This window comes from Dasypus novemcinctus, chromosome 4 (genome assembly GCF_030445035.2).
Source record: "Dasypus novemcinctus isolate mDasNov1 chromosome 4, mDasNov1.1.hap2, whole genome shotgun sequence".
In the NCBI taxonomy this organism is placed as follows: domain Eukaryota; kingdom Metazoa; phylum Chordata; class Mammalia; order Cingulata; family Dasypodidae; genus Dasypus; species Dasypus novemcinctus.
The window spans coordinates 81,428,801-81,447,705 of record NC_080676.1 but is presented as its reverse complement, the minus strand read 5'-3'; the positions used below and the strand labels follow the sequence as shown (position 1 = coordinate 81,447,705).

The window sequence follows — 18,905 nt, the reverse complement described above, 5'->3', positions numbered from 1 at the left end:
TAGCCTTTTAGAGATGGGTGGAATTCTCCAAGTGTGACCAACTTTATTGAGTACCTAAAATTATAGATCACAGTTGAAAGGGTGTGGGGGTATTTAGACAGTGTTGTACAGAATTCAGGTAGAATTTGAGTCTGTACTCTTCTAGACTAGGCTTGCACCTGCATGTAGGCATGATCACGTGTGTTAAGCATTATTAGTGGATTGGCTTTAATCTAATCTAGGGTGCTCGTTGATTGGGCGTGTTTTCTGGGAATGAGCACAGGGCTACTATCTCAAGTTCATAGAGGTCCCATACCACCTCCAGGCTGCCAGGGAGCCACTGAACACCTCAATTCCTGAGGCTTGGGTTGTTCCATCCCAAACCACCGTTCACAAGGCTCTGACAGGAAGGACCCCAGTTGATTTGTTCCCAGGGGCCAAAGTGGTATGTGACTTGCTGGTGTCTCAGTACCACCCAGCAAGCCTAGGGTCTTACAATTAAACCATGGAGCAAGTCAGCCCTGAGGAGAGAACAGTGCAACTAGACTTGCACTTTCAGCCCACTCCAAGCCTTGAACCTCTAGAGTAGCAGGAAATCAAGAGGCCATGCTGGCCCCTTTAAAGTGGTCCATTAAATTAGTGACTGCTTTGACCCATTTGGCAGGGTGTGGGCCTCCTTCTTTTTGAGTAGTGGTTTACTCCTGTATGGACACAACCTGGGGGATCTGTTTATTATTGTAAGAGAACAGTCCTGGCTACTGTGAAAGTGGAGGGGAAAGAGAAGTAAATTTCAAGCCAGGTCACCCAGGTTTCATTCCAATCTTTCACTTAAAGTCTATGTCATTAATCTATCTTTCTCATTCTTTCTTTTTCTTTCCTTTCAGTCATTTGATGCAGGTGTAAATGTGTTGTTGTTGTTAGTTAAAAAAGGAAACATGTTAATTGTGGAAATTTTATAATGTACAGCGAAATATAAAGAAACAGAACAAAATTTGCCTATTACTTTGTCAGCCAGAGGCAATCACTTTTATATTCTGACATTTTCTTCCAGGCATTTTTTGTCTGTAATTTTTTTTTTAACATATCTGAATTCATAATATATATTCAATTTTGTGGCTTGTTTCTCTTTTATCGGACCATATCATAAGCATTGTCCCATGTACCCATGTATTAATTACTAAGCTTGTGCAAATCAGGTAAATTTACCTGTGCCTCAGTTGCTGTGGAGAATAAGGCAGTAGTTCTCCAACTTGACTGTGCATCACAGCCAACTGGTGGGCTTGCTTAAACAGATTGCTGGGTCTGATCCCAGCGTTTCTGTTTCAGTAGGTCTAGATTGGGGCCTGATCATGTGCATTTTTAACAAGTTCCCAGGCAAGAACCAATAAAATGAGAAGATTGAGTTGTGGAATTTCCAAGGTCACCCCCATCTCAAAATCTAAGTTTTTTGCGTATTTTTCAAATTCTTTAAAAAAAAAAACAAGCTCTTAAAAAAGCATGTTTGGAAAACTTTAACAAAACTTCATAATTTGGGGTTTTTTTTAAATCCAAAAGGAGCGTCATTTACCACTGACAAGTTTGTTTACATTTGAAACTCATTTGTATTCTATATCTTTTCTCTTTGAAGTTACCTGGATTTTTGAAAGTATGTCATCGTGAAGGAGATGTGTAGCTCAGTGGCTGAGTACCTGCTTTCCTTGTATAAGGTCCTGGGTTCATTCTGTGGTATCTCCTAAAAGTAAAAAAAATTTAAAAAGTGTATCTCTAAAGGACAGCCAGAGTTGCATCTGATACTTTACTGTTTTTTTTTTTTTTCTTTTCCTTTATATAGTTCCATATGTTCTAAAGAGTTGTGCAGAATTCATAGAGACTCATGGCATTGTGGATGGAATATATCGGCTTTCGGGAGTCACCTCAAACATACAGCGGCTAAGGTAAGCTAAAAGAACGCTCCCGTGATCCTCTACCCCAGTGCTCTGTCCCAGGTGTCCACAGTAACAAACCTGAAGGGACTGAGGCAGAGGTGGCATCGCTGAAGGTCAGATGCTGTTTTTTTCAGATGCCAGACTCTTAATCTAATCAGGAAGTTCTCCAGTCTGATGGAATTCTTTTCAACAAAAGCTCCTGAGGGCTTTAAATCTCTTTCTTTGTCTTGCACCCTATATGCCTTCTTAAGTGGATTTGATTTAATTCAAATGATTTAATTACAAGTTAGGAAACTTGATTTATTACCAGTCACTTGCTGAAACTCAGTAAGATTAGGTCCCTGTTACACAGTATTCAGAATTTGAAGATTGACGTGGGTTTTTCTGTTGTCACACACTCAACATTTGCTATTTCATCTGATTGAGACATCAGACGTCGTCATGATTTGGATGCATTTCTCTAATAGAAACTATTTTATAAATTATTGATAGGTGAACTATTTCCTATCCTATCCAATTTTATGGATTTATCCTAAACATTTGAAAAAAATCATGCTGAATTAGGAGAATAATATCCATGATAAAAAGAACACATATATAGGTATGCATTATTGTATGATTTTTCTATGACTAAAACAATAGAATTTTGTATTTTGCACATTGTTCTTTAACACCAAAACTAACATATTTTAATGTGTTATTTATACATATTTATTATGTGTTCTTCAGTAATAATTGTGGATTTTAAAAAAATCATTCTTGTTATAAAAGGTTAATCTGTAAAATGTAATAGATTGGGCAGGTAATTCCATTTTTGTCTTCTCCCTCCTATTTGGTTTTCATCCCCACCCTACCTCCGAATATCAGTTGCTATATATATACTATATATATAGTAAAGTATATCTATATAGTTTACTGCTGCCATAGATTTTAATGAAGCTATGTGTTTCAGTAATTTTCCCAATTTTAAAGAGTTTCAACAGCACATACTTGTTAATGGTTTACTCTTATTCCTGAAATATACTACACCATAATTGGTATTGTGGAAGGCATCTTGGGTGTTGGCCAATTATTTTTTAGTTAAGGGACTGACCTTAGCCTTGACAAGGGAAAATTTTGGCTAAATAAATCAATTGTTCTTATTCTGCCCTCTTAAAAAAACATATGCATATGAATTTATCAGGTTCTCTTTTCAAGGCCCCACTCAGTTCCTTTCAGCTTCTGACAGCATCAGGGATGTCCCTATTATTTTTTAAAGAGGCGGAAACAAACTACAGAATGGGCAGCCAGCTGTTTTGAAAAGACTGGCTTTAAAAGTCCTGTTGACTTTGTAACAACTTGGCTAACCAAGTGAATACTCTCAAAAGGCTTAACTTCTATGTTAAATCTCAAGGGTGACATTTCTTAAATAGATCTTTAACTTGTAAGTTTCTATTATTTAAGGTCGTGTACTCCTCTGACCTTGTTAAGACGTGCTTTCTAATTAGGTAGGTCACACCAGACTTGGAATCTGATAAGATTCCCAGACACCACACTAAAGATTGTTTAGGAAGGTGTGTATAAGCTATCCATCTTGCGGAAGCCACTATCAAACTTGGGGTTTGAGTCTCCAGATAAGACAAGTTTGCTGACATGAATATGGGGAGATGAACGATAGGTCTGACTGGTCACCCTGGTCTTGATCTCTAAGAAAGGAAAGTTCATTTAGAACAATATTTTGGAAAAACTGAAATTTCAGTAGCTTTGTTCGGCAAACTGTTCTCAGATTTCCCCACCGTTCATAACGGAGACTACAGACCTACCACATGGGGAATCCATTTGAAAATGAGCACTGTCTCATTTTCTAATCACTGCACCTTTTGCAGGGAAGGTCCAGACCTGAAGTAGAAGCCGGTTCCTGGAGCAGAAGGTCTTTTTGACTCAAGGTCAAAAACATAGTCAGATAAGCAGTTTAGGGTCTTTTTACCCCAAAGTAGACAAGCAGCTGCTGACATGGAACACATGTTCCCTGGGATTGTTATGTCTCCGTCTGTGTTGTTTCAGGCAGGAGTTTGGCTCAGATCAATGTCCAGATCTGACAAGGGAAGTGTACCTCCAGGACATCCACTGTGTGGGCTCGCTCTGCAAGCTCTACTTTAGGGAGCTGCCCAACCCCCTCCTGACTTATGAGCTCTATGAGAAATTCACGGTGAGTGTTTGGATTTCCACTATGGTTACTGGGTGGGATGCGTGGGCGGGCCGACAAGAATTTCAGCACTAAAATAATAATAATAATACTCACCAGATGGTTGACATTATCCTAGCATGGTGATGGGAGTAGGATGGTGTGGTGAGGAGAGTCAGGTAGTTCGACTGTTTGCTAAATTTTTTCTTTCTTGAATTGTCAGAATCATCTTTATTTTAAGAGCCGAGTTACATTTTCTCTATGTTTACTTAACTCAGGTGTCTTATTGTTTGGGGAGAAAACCGAGAACCAGAGACATAAAGTGACTGGTCCAAAGTCACACAGCAAGGCAGGACAGGAACCTGATCCCAGATGTTCTACACACTGCTAGTTTATTTTTATCAGGCTATTCTGTCTGTGTTTCTTTGGAGGGGGGGGGGAAGGAGGTGGGTGGTAGAGAAGGGAGAGGAAGCAAAGAAAAGACGAGAGGTTACAAAGCTGAGATGAGAAAAAAACCTAGGAAAAGCAGACACGAAGGAATGCAGGATAGGCCAGTGAGTTGGGTGGGTGGGGAGGATGGATGGGCAGGAGTGAAACACCTAAATAGCAGCTGTATTGTCAAGAGATGGGGAACCCACAGGAAAAGCAGAAAAGAGAATCACATAAAGGCTTACGGGAGTAGGTGGAGAGTTAGGTTCATCTAGCAAAAGAGGGATGAGGGAGATGAGAGTGTATGCAAGAGAGTGATTGAAATAACTGACTGTGGAATTCAGTCTGGAAAAGCAAGGAAATGAGGGCACAAGTCAGGTGATTAACAGTGAAAAAGCTGATCAATGGATTATTCATCCCAGTGAGGTCAAAGGACTGTTGGTTGGAGTGACGTGAGCAGGCGGGTGGTGGTGCTGGAAATGAAGGGACTGCAGTTATTGGTAATGACCAGCTCTCAGTTCTAACCAAGGGAGAGACTCTTCATAGCTCCTATAATAATACTATTTTGAGCATATTTGAAATGACACAGGATTAAGTGAATGCTACTTTTTTAAAATTAGGCTTGGGACATTAAAATATATTAAGATATAATGGTAGAGGGAAGCATTCATAATAATAATTGAAAAAAAAAACCCACAGATACGCACTTACATTTTAAGGATTAAAATGAAAGATGTTAAAAAAGACTAGCATTTACTTAAATGATGGGATTATACTTGGTTTTTCTTGCTTCTTTAACTTTCAAAATTTTATTCACTGAAAATACATTACTTTCCTTAATGAAAAAAAAACTAGACCAAAGCACTGAAAAAAATGTGGGCATAAATGTTGATCCCTAGAGCAGCCAACATGTACCAGCGGATGTGGAGTCTTGGGTGGTAAGGAGAGCCCTCCTCTTGAGCTGTAAGGCAGAAGGCAAACGAGCCTCCAGTCTGGATGACTGAGTCAAAAATCAGGATAGCTCTTGCCCATCAAACCACAGAGCCTCTTTTCAGGGTCATGAGGAAAGAATATGGGCTTCATATTTTGCCAGATTGTAATCACCATCACCACATATGAGAATTTCCCCATTTTAAAAGCAATCCGTACTCATAAAAGAAAACTTGGGCAGTGGACTTGGCCCAGTGGTTAGGGCATCCGTCTACCACATGGGAGGTCCACGATTCAAACCCTGGGCCTCCTTGACCCGTGTGGAGCTGGCCCATGCACAGTGCTGATGCGCGCAAGGAGTGCCCTGCCACACAGGGGTGTTCCCGCGTAGGGGAGCCCCACCTGCACGGAGTGCGCCCTGTAAGGAGAGCTGTCCGGCGTGAAAGAAAGTGCAGCCTGCTCAGGAATGGTGCCGCACACACGGAGAACTGACACAACAGGATGACGCAACAAAAAGAAATACAGATTCATGTGCCGCTGACAACAACAGAGGCGGATAAAGAAGACGCAGCAAATAGACACAGAGAACAGAAAACCGGGGTGGAGGGGAAGGGGAGAGAAATTAAAAAAATAAATAAATCTTTAAAAAAAAAAAAAGATAACTTGAAAAATGGAGGAAAGTAGAAAGGAACCTGTGGTCTCTCCCATTAATGACCAAAGTCAACTGCAGCTAACATTTTGTGGGTATTTCCTTCAGTCTTTTATTTTTATGATTTTATTTTTATTTATTTATTTCTCCCCACCCCCTCAGTGTTTGCACTTGCTGCGTCTGTCTGTCTTGTTTTTTTTTTTGGAAGCACCAGGAACTGAACCTAGGACCTCTGATGGAAGAGGGAGGTGCCCAATAACCTGAACCTCCTCCATTCCCTGCAGCTTTGTGTCTCTCATTGTCCTTTCTTCTTGTGTCTCATTTTGTCATCTTGTTGTATCAGCTCAGCATGCCTGCCTGTTGCATCAGCTGGCTGTCTTGCTAGTCTTCTTTAGGAGCACCAGGAACCTCTCCTCCCTGCTTTGTTGTGTCTCTCATTATGTTTTTCTTCTTGTATCTCTTGTTGCATCATCTTCTTGTGTCAGTTTACCATGCCTGCCCACCATGCCAGCTCTCTGTGTTCTTTAGGAGGCACTGGGAACTGAACCACAAACCTTCTGTGTGGTAGGCAGGAGCCCAATCTCTTGAGCCACATCCACTTCCCAGTTTTTTATTCTGTGCATAGTGTTTTTCGTGTTTTGTTTTCCCAAGTCAAAATAAAATGTTATGGTAAAAATTAAAGCAACGCAGGAAAGCACGAAGGAGATATCACCTGAAATCACATGCTCTAGTGATATCTGTTATTAACATTTGGGAAACATAATTTCAGCTCTCTCTGTCCCTCTCAATCAATCTCTCTCCCCAATTTAACTCTATTATTTTGGAATGTTTTTGAAAATTCAACAATGTGAACATCTTTCCATGTTAAAAAATATAGGTATATACTTTCATTTATAGAATATTCTCTCATATGTTCCATGATTTCTGAAACCAGTCCCCTACTAATGGACATTCAGGTTTTTTGTTTCCCAATAATTTTTGCTTTTATAAACATCATAATATAAATTTTTTGGTACATATTTCTTAACACATTTGCCTGATTAGCTCCTTAGGGAAAATCATAGAAATGGATTTGCTGAGTAGAGTTCATATTTAAAATTTTGTTACATATTCGCAAGCTGTCCTCCAGAAAGACAAGAGGGCTCTTTTCCCACAGCCTCACCAGCACTAGATATCTTCAGTTTGTTAAAAATTTGCCAATCTGAATAAATTAAAAATAATATCTTATTGTTTTAATTTATGCCTAATACTTTATTGTGTGTTTTCTACATAGTTGCAATTCTCTTATCAGTATAACTTTGTATCCCGAATAGCATCACTTCAGAAAACTATAGAATAAGAATATCATTGTGTTAATAAACTGAACCTAATTTTTTTGACCTAATATCTCATTCATTGGGGAACATAGAAATTCTTGTCTAGAAACTTTAGAAATATAGTTTCTTGTTAGGTCTGCTGATAGGCTCAAAATGAAATCCACATTTATCTCTAACCCTGCCTGTTCCTTCACATTGCTAATCATTCTGTTTTCCCATGACTACAGAAAAACACCAAGGCAACATTTTGTCAACTTGTCTTCAAATTTGAAAGCAATCTGACATTGCTTTTAAACATAGTTTACTGATGCTAAAAAATAAAATAGGAATGTTTTGTTACAACAGTTGATTTCTATATAGTTAGGACCTAGTAAAATTAACTATGTTGAACATTTTATCATTTAATAGATTTCTTTTTAAACATAGTAACGAATTATAACAATATAAGCAAGCTATCTTCAGCAACATGGAAATAGCTGTTACTTTGTCACATATTCTTACAATGATTCATTTAAACCCACGTGCATATCTAAAGTAGAAAAATATCTCGATGAAGTAGTATTAATAATAGAATTAGAAAAATAGTAGTGGAATAATATTATTAATGACAAGAGCTGCATTTATTGAGTGTTAACTATATGATAAACTCATTTCATGTACTATTTCATGTAACCTAACCTGTGGGTTCTGCCATTCAGATGGAGGAACGTAAAATAAAGCTAAAAATAAGTTCACCCTGACTGGCTCCTCAAGGAGAAAAGTGAGGATCTAGGGATCTTCTCAATAGGATTAGGGGTGGAATAGCAAGAGGCTGTGAATAAAGGAATCGATGTCAGTGTTAGTGGGACCTGTGGGCATTAGAGGGTGCGCCTACCCCATGGTTCAGAGAACAAAGATGACTATCAGCTTCCTCAAATATTAAAGAAACTTTCCAGGAGGGCTGCTAAATTGACCCACATCTTTATTCCTCAGACACATTAAAAAAAAACACAAAAAACAAATCCTTGGAGGGAGAGGTAGAGTCTTCCCCGCTCTCTCTCTTTCCAGGATAGAATGAGGGGGGGTCCACACTGCCTTCCGCAGCCGCTTCCCCCCCTGGAGCTTCAGCCCCGGGGAAGAGAGAAGAGGTGTTGGGGTGCTTGCTCCCACCCCATCTTGCCCCTGCCCCTGCGTCCCACCTGCCTCACAAGCAGCGCTGCTTGCAGCAGAGACCTTGCTCCTCGTGGGGCTGTTGTCAGGCTTGCAAATCCCCCAGGAGATCCAGCGCCCGTGACCAGGATGCTCCCGGCCCCACAGGCCCCCCCGCAGCCTGTCACCCCCGCTAGGAAACCAAACCTAAAGTTTTCCATTTAAAGATTTCTGATGGCCTTTAAAAATGGTGGGTCCCTGAATATATGTTTTACTTCAATTAAATTAAAAAGGTAAAAAAACGAAAGAACTTGGTGGATGAAGTCCTGGAGTGATGTCCCATACAGGGAAATGGGGAATCGTCTTTCATTAGCAAGGAATCATCCCTACTGTGTGCCAGGCACAGTGCAAGGCACTGGGGACTCATGAAATCCCTGTACATATTGAGCTCACATTCCAGCAAGGGAGGTGGACAGTGAATAATCAACCCAATCAGTAAGTGCGTTAGATAGTATAAAGAATGGCTGTGAGTGCTATGGAAAAAAGTAGACAGTGAGGAGGATTGGGCAGTGTCTGGGAGCTTTCCTCTGTTATAGCAGAAAAAGGACAGCACATTCTCCTAAAATAGAGCCTGGCAAACAGAAGGCACCCAGTAAAGGTAATTCCTTCTACTTTTCTGTGCCTGAACATTCCCATTAGTGAGAGCTTGAACTTTAGCATTTACCTCAGCAAGTAAATGACGCCGAAGACTGAAGAGAGGAAACTGTTACCACAGCTAGGATCTTATTTTTGGTTGTATTGGAGAGGACAGTATTTACCAGATTAAAGAATAGATTTTATGATTTATTTCATTATGTCCAAATGTAAAACAAATTTCCAGTACTGGGAGGAAATACAAGACTGTGTAAGTTGTATATGCCTGTGAGTTTAAGATCATAAGGATTGGAGTGAGTTCAAGAGGCCTCTTAAAAGTATACTGTGGGAGTGGATATAGCTCAGTGGTTAAGTGCAGGCTTCCTACATACGAGGTCCTGTGTTCAATCCCCAGCCCTGGCACCTTCAAAAAAAAAAGTATGTCTTGAGGTGAGAGCAGCTGTGGCTGAAGCAGTTGAGTGCTCGCCTTCCATATGCCACATAGGAGATACTGGGTTCAGTTCCTGTTGCCTCCTAAGGAAGACAAACAATGAGCAGACAATAAGCAGACACTGAGTAAAAACAACAAGTAGACAATGATCAAAAACAATGAGCAAGACAACCAGCAAACAATGAACAAAAACAAATGAGCAGGGTATAAATATGGTCCAAGAAGTTGAGTGCCTGACTCCCACATGGGAGGTCCTGGATTCGATTCTTGGTGCCTCCTAAAGAAAAAACAGGCAACAAGCCAAAAATAAATAAATAAATAAAGGAAAACAATGAGCACAAATAATGAGCAGACAGAAGAGGGAGCCATCTCTGGGGGAGTATATCTTGGCCTGGGTGGGTTACATGGGTGTACACATATGCAAAAATTCATAGAGCTGGAGCATTTTTAATACATGTAAAATATAAAAAATAAAGATGTGATTACAGGTGACATTGAGCTTAGAGACACACTCACTCTGAGCCTAGCAGTTCATGAGCCCTGACACACTGCACTGGGAGGGAGCACATGGGCCAAAGTGAGACAGGTTTTCAGGCCAGGGGCACAGGGCTGGGTTTGGGGGATCTGCCCAGGGATGCCTACATTGTGCAGAAACTCCGGGCAGGTGGGAAATGGGAGTGGGCGGGTCTGTGATCCTGCAGCCTTCACTGCTGTGCCTGCCTCTCCTTGAGGGCCCTGGGCCAACAGGAGCAAAATATCAACACAGAAAATAACCAGAGGGCGAGTCCGGGCAAGGTCACCGGGTCTCAGGGACAAAGCCGTTATCCCTGTTGAGAAGGCACGTTTTCCTGCTTCCTGGCACCTATGACAGACAGAAGGTCGCGGGGAGTCCCAGGCGAGGTGGGGAATGGCTAGCTGAGTAAACGTGGTGCCACCCTAGCATCTCTGGCCACCCTGTCCCTCGCTCTGTCACTTCATCTCTCTGAGTGTGTCTCTGTGACTCTCCTTGCTGTGCAAGACACACCCAAGATTCTACACATTCTTTCCCAGATACCAAGCAGCCATCTGAGAGTGCATGAGATCAGGGCAGTCCACACATCCACGTGTGCACACATGATCAGACACATCCCGAACCCCCAGACATCCTGTTGCTTGTGTTTGTAACAGAAAAGCATGCCTCTTGTAAGGGTGATCTCTAGGCCCGGCTGCGAGGCTGGAGCCCCCGGGCCCTAAATTATAACAGCATCTGCAATGGGCGTCCACCCGCTCAAGCGCTCACTGGGCTTCTTCATGCTCTTCTCCACAGGAGGCAGTGTCCCATTGCCCAGAAGACGACCAATTGGCCCGAATCCAAAATGTTATCCGGGAGCTCCCTCCATCCCATTATAGGTAAGAATCTTGGGTCAAATCAATTTGCCGCTCTTAGTGTAATGTCCTACTGAAGACGCAGGCTGGCATAAAAGGAGCAAATCCACTGGCAGTGGCCTTCCCGGGGCGGTTTGCTATTGGAGTAGGTTAGTGCCTGACCAGGCACGTCGGTGGGAAGGGGGAGCCCATCTCCAAATCACTTGCAGGGCACCCCCCATAGTCCCCCAGGCGGTCTCATTCCAATCATACCTACCATCCTACAGTGCTTGGCTCTTACCCAGATCTGTAGCAGAACAAAATCTGTGGACATCGGGGTAGCTTTTAAACAGGGTTTGACTGTAGTTCTTGAGCTCGAGTGTTTGGTTGCCTGATTTTGCTCCCTGCAATTTCAGTGCCTTCCCTTCTATCATCCCCATCCTTTCATTCTCATAATTTTACCCCTAATTTTACTACCTTTCCCAGTATTCCCTACATCTGCCCATCTGACACAAGGAGGAAGATTTTAGTGTGATATAAGAAAGAACTTGCTAGCAATAATAGCTATTGTTCACCAATGAAATGCACTCCCTTAGGAAGTACCAAGTTCCCTGCAGCTGGAAGCATTCAGGAATGAGCTCAGATGAGAGCCTGTTCCAGACTGCATGGAGGCACTTCCGCCCCTGGTGGAAGGAGGGAGAGTTGGCCTCTATGGCCCCTCAGGCCCTGAGTCCTGTAATTCCCTGATCCTGTCTCTGGCTGGTCCGCCAGGGCCTCAGATGACTTCTAACATCAAGGCCGTCCTCCTTCCCCAGCCTGGGCCATTGTGCCAGGGGGCCAAAAAAAAAAAAAAATCATTTTCGTCGAGAGCATCTTGATATCTTCCTGATAGTCCTCAAAAGAATTCATGGGCTAGGAATATTTGGAGAGTTTCTTAAATCGACACTTAGAAATTATCTCCAGGTCTCAGGCTTCACACAGGCACTGACATTTATTACTTTGTTAAAAAAACAAAAACAAAACTGAAACATTACAGGACCTTGGAATACCTGATTCGACACCTGGCCCACATCGCCTCCTTCAGCAGCAAGACCAACATGCATGCCAGGAACCTGGCCCTGGTGTGGGCGCCAAACCTCCTCAGGTAAGGCCTCACCCTCATCTCCTCACTGCTGCAGGGGCAGGCCACGGATCGAAACGAAGACTGGGCGCTTCACCACGGGAGCCCGGTGAAAGCAAGCCTGTAGCTAAGCGGTCATTTGTAGGATGTATGACGAGAGGTGATTTTCACAGCCTAAGCTGTTCACCTGCTAGCCTGGATCTCTGAGTTCCAAATGCATTTTCTGGCCACAACTGGAGTATGACTATAAGTTATGGGTCCTAGGTTACAATTTCTTGAAAAGACCTCTCTTGTCTTTGGGGCTTATTGGCTCCTTTTGGATTTGGGAAGGTTTCAGCTGACCATAACTTGAAACCGCTGCTTCAAATGGCTTCATAAATGACCTGCTCCCTAAACAACTGGGTGAGGGAGGAAGGAGATCCTCTAAAAAAACACCAATTCCTGTATATCCATTAATAGAGTGTTTCTATTTTTGCAATAGGAGGTCCCTATGTATAACACTTAGGAAATGTTTTAACTTGTTCAGAGTGTTGGGCTCTGTGGAACGCCCCTTTTGTATTAAACATAGTGAAACTATTCTACAGATAGCAAACGGAAGAAAACCTTTAGGAAATGGGGCTTGTTCAAAAGGTGCACTGGTTCGCCATATTGCTTCAGGTGGTAGGACAGAGTTGCTCACTGAATGTATTTCTTCCGTGGTTTAGGTCTAAAGAAATCGAAGCCACTGCTTGCAATGGAGATGCAGCCTTCCTGGCTGTCCGAGTCCAGCAGGTGGTGATTGAGTTCATCTTGAATCATGTAAATCAAATCTTTAACACCGGTGCACCAGGGGCTCTGGAGAACGATGGTAATGATTTTTCCAGGCATACACCCACCCGCCTATCATTTTTTGCCCTTTTCATTGGCCCCAAGAATAAGCTAGGGTGGGCTTGGTTCTGGCTCTGAGTGTTGGCAGAGCTTGTATGTGACTCCTGTGTGTGTCAGTGTCTGTGGGTGGTGTGTGTGTGTTGCAGTGGTGTGGTATGTTTGTGTGTGGCGTTAGCATGTTTCTGATCAGTTGTATTCATGCCTATCCAGTGAATGTGGCATGGTGAATAGAAAATGTTCTATTGGGGAAGCAGCTGGGGCTCAAGGGTTGAGCTTCCGTTTACCACATGGTGAACCTGGGTTTGATCCCCGGGACCTCCTGGTAAAAAAGGTTAAAAAAAAGGCATCCCAGACCAGCATGGAAGCAGTGTGGAAAGGCCTGCACGGGTGCAGGTCCCTGCGGCACAGGCCTCCGCACATGTAGAAGTGACACAGCAGAAAGATGATGACACAACCAGGTAGAAAATAATAATAATAATGTTCTAATGATTCTGATGAGTTCTTAAATTCTTGAGTTATTATCCAGAGGCACTGGCAACATTCCTGTCTTTACTATTAGATTTCATTTTTAGTTTCCGTGTGACATTACAGAAGATCCTATGCCTTCATCTTGAGGTCTTAAGTGAATGAGTTGAAAGGCAGTGTGTTCATACCATATATATATTCAAAATGTATTCCTTTCACAAGCATTCATTGAGTGTTTGCTTGGTTCTGTCCTGCACCATGCACCAGGCATACAAAAATGAGTGTCTTTGCATCTGTGGGCATGTGTATACAGAGACTAGTTAGCACTGAAATCACGGAAGCTATGTAATGAGGAAGGTTGAGCTATTTCAGACTGGATGTTATGGGATGCAGGGTCTGAGTTTTAAGTCCTGTAAATCTCATAATTACATTATGAACCCTATGAGTGAACTGGTTTATGCTGCATGAGCCCATGTGAATTGAACCTAATTTATAAAAACCAGAAATCCAGTTGCTCAAGAAGCCTGGTAACTACGATTTGTGTATGACAGACAGTGTTTCTCCAACATTAGCATGCATCAAACTCACCTGATGGACTTGTTAAAACAGACATTAGAGGAAGCGGACTTGGCCCAATCTATAGGGCATCCACTGACCACATGGGAGGTCCGTGGTTCAAACCCCGGGCCTCCTTGACCCGTGTGGAGCTGGCCCATGCGCAGTGCTGATGCGCGCAAGGAGTGCCCTGCCACGCAGGGGTGTCCCCCGTGTAGGGGAGCCCCACGTGCAAGGAGTGCGCCCCATAAGGAGAGTCGCCCAGCACAAAAGAAAGTGCAGCCTGCCCAGGAATGGTGCCGCACACGCGGAGAGCTGACCCAATAAGATGACGCAATAAAAAGAAACACAGATTCCTTGTGCTGCTGATAAGCTGATAAGGATACAAGTGGTCACAGAAGAACACGCAGCAAATGGACACAAAGAGCAGACAACTGGGGGGAAGGGGAAAGAGAGAGAAATAAAAAATATATCTTTAAGGAAAAAAAAAACAAGAACACACATTAGTGGTTCTTATCCCTACAGTCTTTGATTTAGAAAGTCTGGAATGCAGCTGATAATTAGCATTTTTAACAAGTTTCCAGATAATGCTGATGCTGCTGGACTGGGGTCCATATACTTAGAGAACTGCTGGAGTATGACAACTGTATCTGGAAGATATTTATGTTAGTTGTTCAAAGCATTTTTTTCTCTAGTTTGGCTGTTATTTGGAAAAACCAAATACAGTTATCAGAATTAATCGCAATTAACATTATATGCCAATTCCTGATATAATTGTCCCCACCCCTATTTGCGGTTTCTGACCTTTCCTTTTTTTTTTTTTAAAGATTTATTTTTTTATTTCTCTCCCCTTCCCCCTCTCCATCCCCAGTTGTCTGTTCTCTGTGTCCATTTCCTGCGTGTTCTTCTGTGACCACTTCTATCCTTATCAGCAGCACCAGTAATATGTGTTTCTTTTTGTTGCGTCATCTTGTTGTGTCAGCTCTCCGTGTGGGCGGCACCATTCTTGGGCAGGCTGCACTTTCTTCCGCGCTGGGCAGCTCTCCTTACTGGGTGCACTCCTTGTGCGTGGGGCTCCCCTACATGGGGGACACCCCTGCGTGGCACGGCACCCCTTGTGCGCATCAGCACTGCGCATGGGCCAGCTCCACACCGATCAAGGAGGCCTGGGGTTTGAACAGCGGACGTCCCATGTGGTAGGCAGACGCCCTATGCATTGGGCCAAGTCCACTTCTCTGACCTTTCCTTTTATCTTTATTTTAACTCTCCTATTGTGGGCATATTTTTTTGTAAGCAATGTCAGCTCTCTGAAAATTAATGAGGCATAATATTCATTCATTTATTCATTCCTTCATTTGGGCCAACAAATAATTTATTTGGGGCTTATACTGTGTCAGGAGCTATTCCAGATATTTCACATATATTACCAAATATCACAACAACCAATAAATTGATATCATCTTATTTTATTTTATTTTTTATTTTTTTAAAGATTTTATTTATTTTAATTCCCCTCCCCTCCCCCGGTTGTCTGTTTTCTGTGTCTTGTTTCTCTGTCCGCTTCTGTTGTCGTCAGCGGCACGGGAAGTGTGGGCGGCGCCATCCCTCGGCAGGCTGCTCCCTCCTTCGCGCTGGGCGGCTCTCACTATGGGTGCACTCCTTGCGCGTGGGGCTCCCCTATGCGGGGGACACCCCTGTGTAGCACGGCACTCCTTGCGTGCATCAGCACTGCGCATGGCCAGCTCCACACGGGTCAAGGAGGCCCGGGGCTTGAACCGCGGACCTCCCATGTGGTAGACGGACGCCCCAACCACTGGGCCAAAGTCCGTTTCCCTCCATCTTATTTTATAATCAAGGTACATGAGAACCAAAAAAGCTTAGTAACTGCCCAAAGTCACACAGCTAGTAACCGGTGGAACTGAATGTTGAACCGAAATCTTTCTGCATTTGCTCTTTTCTTAACCCTAGGCTGCCTCTGTGAGGAAAAATAAGGGAAAGTTCACAAACCGTAGTGGAGAATCCATGACTTTTGGGAGATGTTCTTTTAGACAGCATAGCCCATGCATGATTGCTGGTCTAAGGTTGTTCCTAATTCCGACCTGGAAATCCCTGTTCTTTATCACCACTGCCTGTTTTGTCATGCATATTGAGTCCATTTTACTCTCGAGCCTTTAACTTTTAATTGTCTCCTATACTGACTTTTTTTTTCATACTGACTATTCAAATGCATTTCATTTAAAGTTTCTTGTTATAACTTTTTACTGACTCTCGTGAGGTACCATACTTAATGTTTACATAAAATGGAGTAAGTTGTACCCTCTGGAATTTTAGATTTGGAAACATCTATTTCAAACAGGAAGGATTTAGAAGTCAAATAATCCAGTGCCTTTAGTTGATAGATGAGAGCACAGAGACCAGAGAGATTGTGATGAGCCCAAGTTTCACTAAAAAATAAATACGTATTGAGCAGCTCCTATGTGCCAGACACTGTTCTAGACAATGGAGATGGAGACATGTCAGTGCACAAAACTGCAAAGACCCTTCCCTGAAGACCTTCTGTGGCTCATAGCTAGGATCTGGTTGGGAAGACGGAGAATATATGTTTACATAAACATACATTTTCAAAGACAATAAATACGAAGAAAACAGAGTAGGCTTATGTGATGATAAGTGACTTGGGGGTGTTATTTTGCAAGAGAGTGGCCATGGTCTTTGAGGAAGTGATTTTTGAACTTAGACCTGAATGACGAGGGGAACCAGTCATGTGTGGATATGGGGGATGAGTGTCCCAAGCACAGAGAACAGGAAGTGCAAGAGCTCTGAGGTGGAAATGGACTTCAAGTGTTGCAAAAAGTAGGTCACGGTGGTTAGAGCCAATGTGGTCTCCAAAGTGGGTGCCCCACCCTAGTGTGTTCCAGACAATCAGTACTGGTGTGAGAAAAACTATTGGCATTTCTTTCTAAATGTATTTTTATCTGATCCTTTGTAATTTCTATTCTTTTGTATAATACACATAATTTTAATTCAATGGTATAGAGGTATCATTTATAAAGATAATTTATAAATATGTATGGGAGTGTAGATTTAAAATTATTGTCTGTTTTCATAGACCCCTGGGCAAGGGGGCAAAAGGAGAAAGAAAGCAGATGAAAGGTCCTAATATGATGTGCAAAAAGTTATGTGTGTCCCAGTGCAGTGGGAAGTTGGAGGATTTTAAGGTGGTTACGGTGATCTGAATATTCAGGCTCTGTGTGAAGGAGCGCGAGCGATGGTAAAAGGAAGGAGGCAAGTTAGGAGCCAAGGCAGAAGTCCAGATGGGAACTCCTGCTGGCCTGTACTGTGTTAGCAGTGGGAAAAAGGAAAGAGGGTGGCTTCAGGATATATTTGGATTAGAGTCACAGGACTTGCTAGTGGGCTGGATGGGGTGGAAGTGGGGGTTGCATGGAAGAAAGGAATGAATAAAAAATACTCCAGGTTTTTGGCTTAAGCAACTGGGTGGTCAATGGTGCCATTTACTGATCTGGAGGAGGAACCACTTTGGAGGTGAGGAGCACAAATCAAGAGCTCTGTTATGAAATGTCACGTTAGAGGTGCCTATCAAATATCTAAGAAGAGATGATGAGTTGGCATTAAAATATCGGAGCCTGGAACCAAGGAGTGGGGTGGGTGCTAAATCCAGGTCTCCTGATTCTGCAGTTTATCTTCTTCTCATTGTTTCAATTGCTCCACGAATGATTTAATTTTTAAGTAAATAAACAATAATCATAAATAATTTACAGTCTAAGAATAAATACTGAGAGTAAATTAAATTTAAATATGTTTATCCCCCTTTGGACTGTCCAAAACTGTACTGAAAAGCTTTCAGGATCCCAGGGTATATTTATTTACATATTTTTTATTTTTTTTAAAGATTTATTTTTTATTTCTCTCCCTTTCCCCACCCCCTCCCAGTTGTCTGCTCTCTGTGTCCATTTGCTGTGTGTTCTTCTGTGTTTGTATTCTTGTCAGCGGCACCAGGAATCTGTGTCTCATTTTGTTGCATCATCCTGCTGTGTCAGCTCTCCATATGTGCGGCGCCACTCCTGGGCAGGCTGCACTTTTTTCGCGTGGGGCGGCTCTCCTTGCGGGGCGCACTCCTTGTGCGTGGGGCTCCCCTACATGGGGGACACTCCCGTGTGGCATGGCACTCCTTGCACGCATCAGTACTGTGTATGGGCCAGCTCACCACATGGGTCAGGAGCCCGGGGTTTGAACCTTGGACCTCCCGTATGGTAGGCGGATGCCCTATCCGTTGTGCCAAATCTGCTTCCCCCAGGATATATTTAATTACAGCCTTGCTGAATGAGTGCCAGGCTGGACCTCCCTGGAAACACCCCCAAAGTCATAAACTGCCTCTGTTTTCTATGAGGCCCTTTTTCAGTGACTTTATTTACCTCCACCCAGAAGAGGGTCAAGCTCTGCAAAGAGAAATAGTGCTGCCATGCTGCCTTCTGAAAAGAAGTGAAATCCTATACCGAAAGTGATTTCTTAGTCTTGGTTGGTCCAAGTTATCCTTGAGTCTACCCTCAGTTTTTGGGTTTTTTTTTATTCCCACCCCCCTTGCTGCTTGCTTGCTGTCTGCTCTCTGTGTCCTTTTGCTGTGCATTCTTCTGTGCTTTTACTTGACTCCCTTTTTTTGTTGTTGCTGCGTCACCTTGCTGAGTTGGCTTGCTGTGGCACTTGCAGGCCGGCGGCTCTCTGCAGCGTGGGGTAGAGCCTGCCTTCACATGGAGGCCCCAGGATGTGAACCCAGGGCCCCCCATATGGTAGATGGGAGCCCAACTGATTGAGCCACAGCCACTTCCCCCTTCCCCTCAGTTTTGAAAGAGTTTATCTCATATATTTGGGGCACCCTGGTTAGATACACAGATATTTATAACTGTTATTTCTTCCTGGTAGATTATCTCTTAT

At 42.9% G+C, this 18,905-nt stretch overlaps 1 protein-coding gene across 1 annotated transcript in view; it reads left to right on the top strand.

Annotated features, from left to right (window-relative positions):
* ARHGAP31 (Rho GTPase activating protein 31) overlaps window positions 1-18,905 on the top strand; it is a 123,362-nt gene that overhangs the window by 69,188 nt on the left and 35,269 nt on the right. Inside the window, exons 2-6 of the mRNA XM_004480790.5 lie at window positions 1,811-1,913; window positions 3,948-4,092; window positions 10,911-10,993; window positions 11,985-12,092; window positions 12,773-12,915. Coding sequence (XP_004480847.2) covers window positions 1,811-1,913; window positions 3,948-4,092; window positions 10,911-10,993; window positions 11,985-12,092; window positions 12,773-12,915 — 582 coding nt within the window. The remainder of the gene's footprint in view (window positions 1-1,810; window positions 1,914-3,947; window positions 4,093-10,910; window positions 10,994-11,984; window positions 12,093-12,772; window positions 12,916-18,905) is intronic.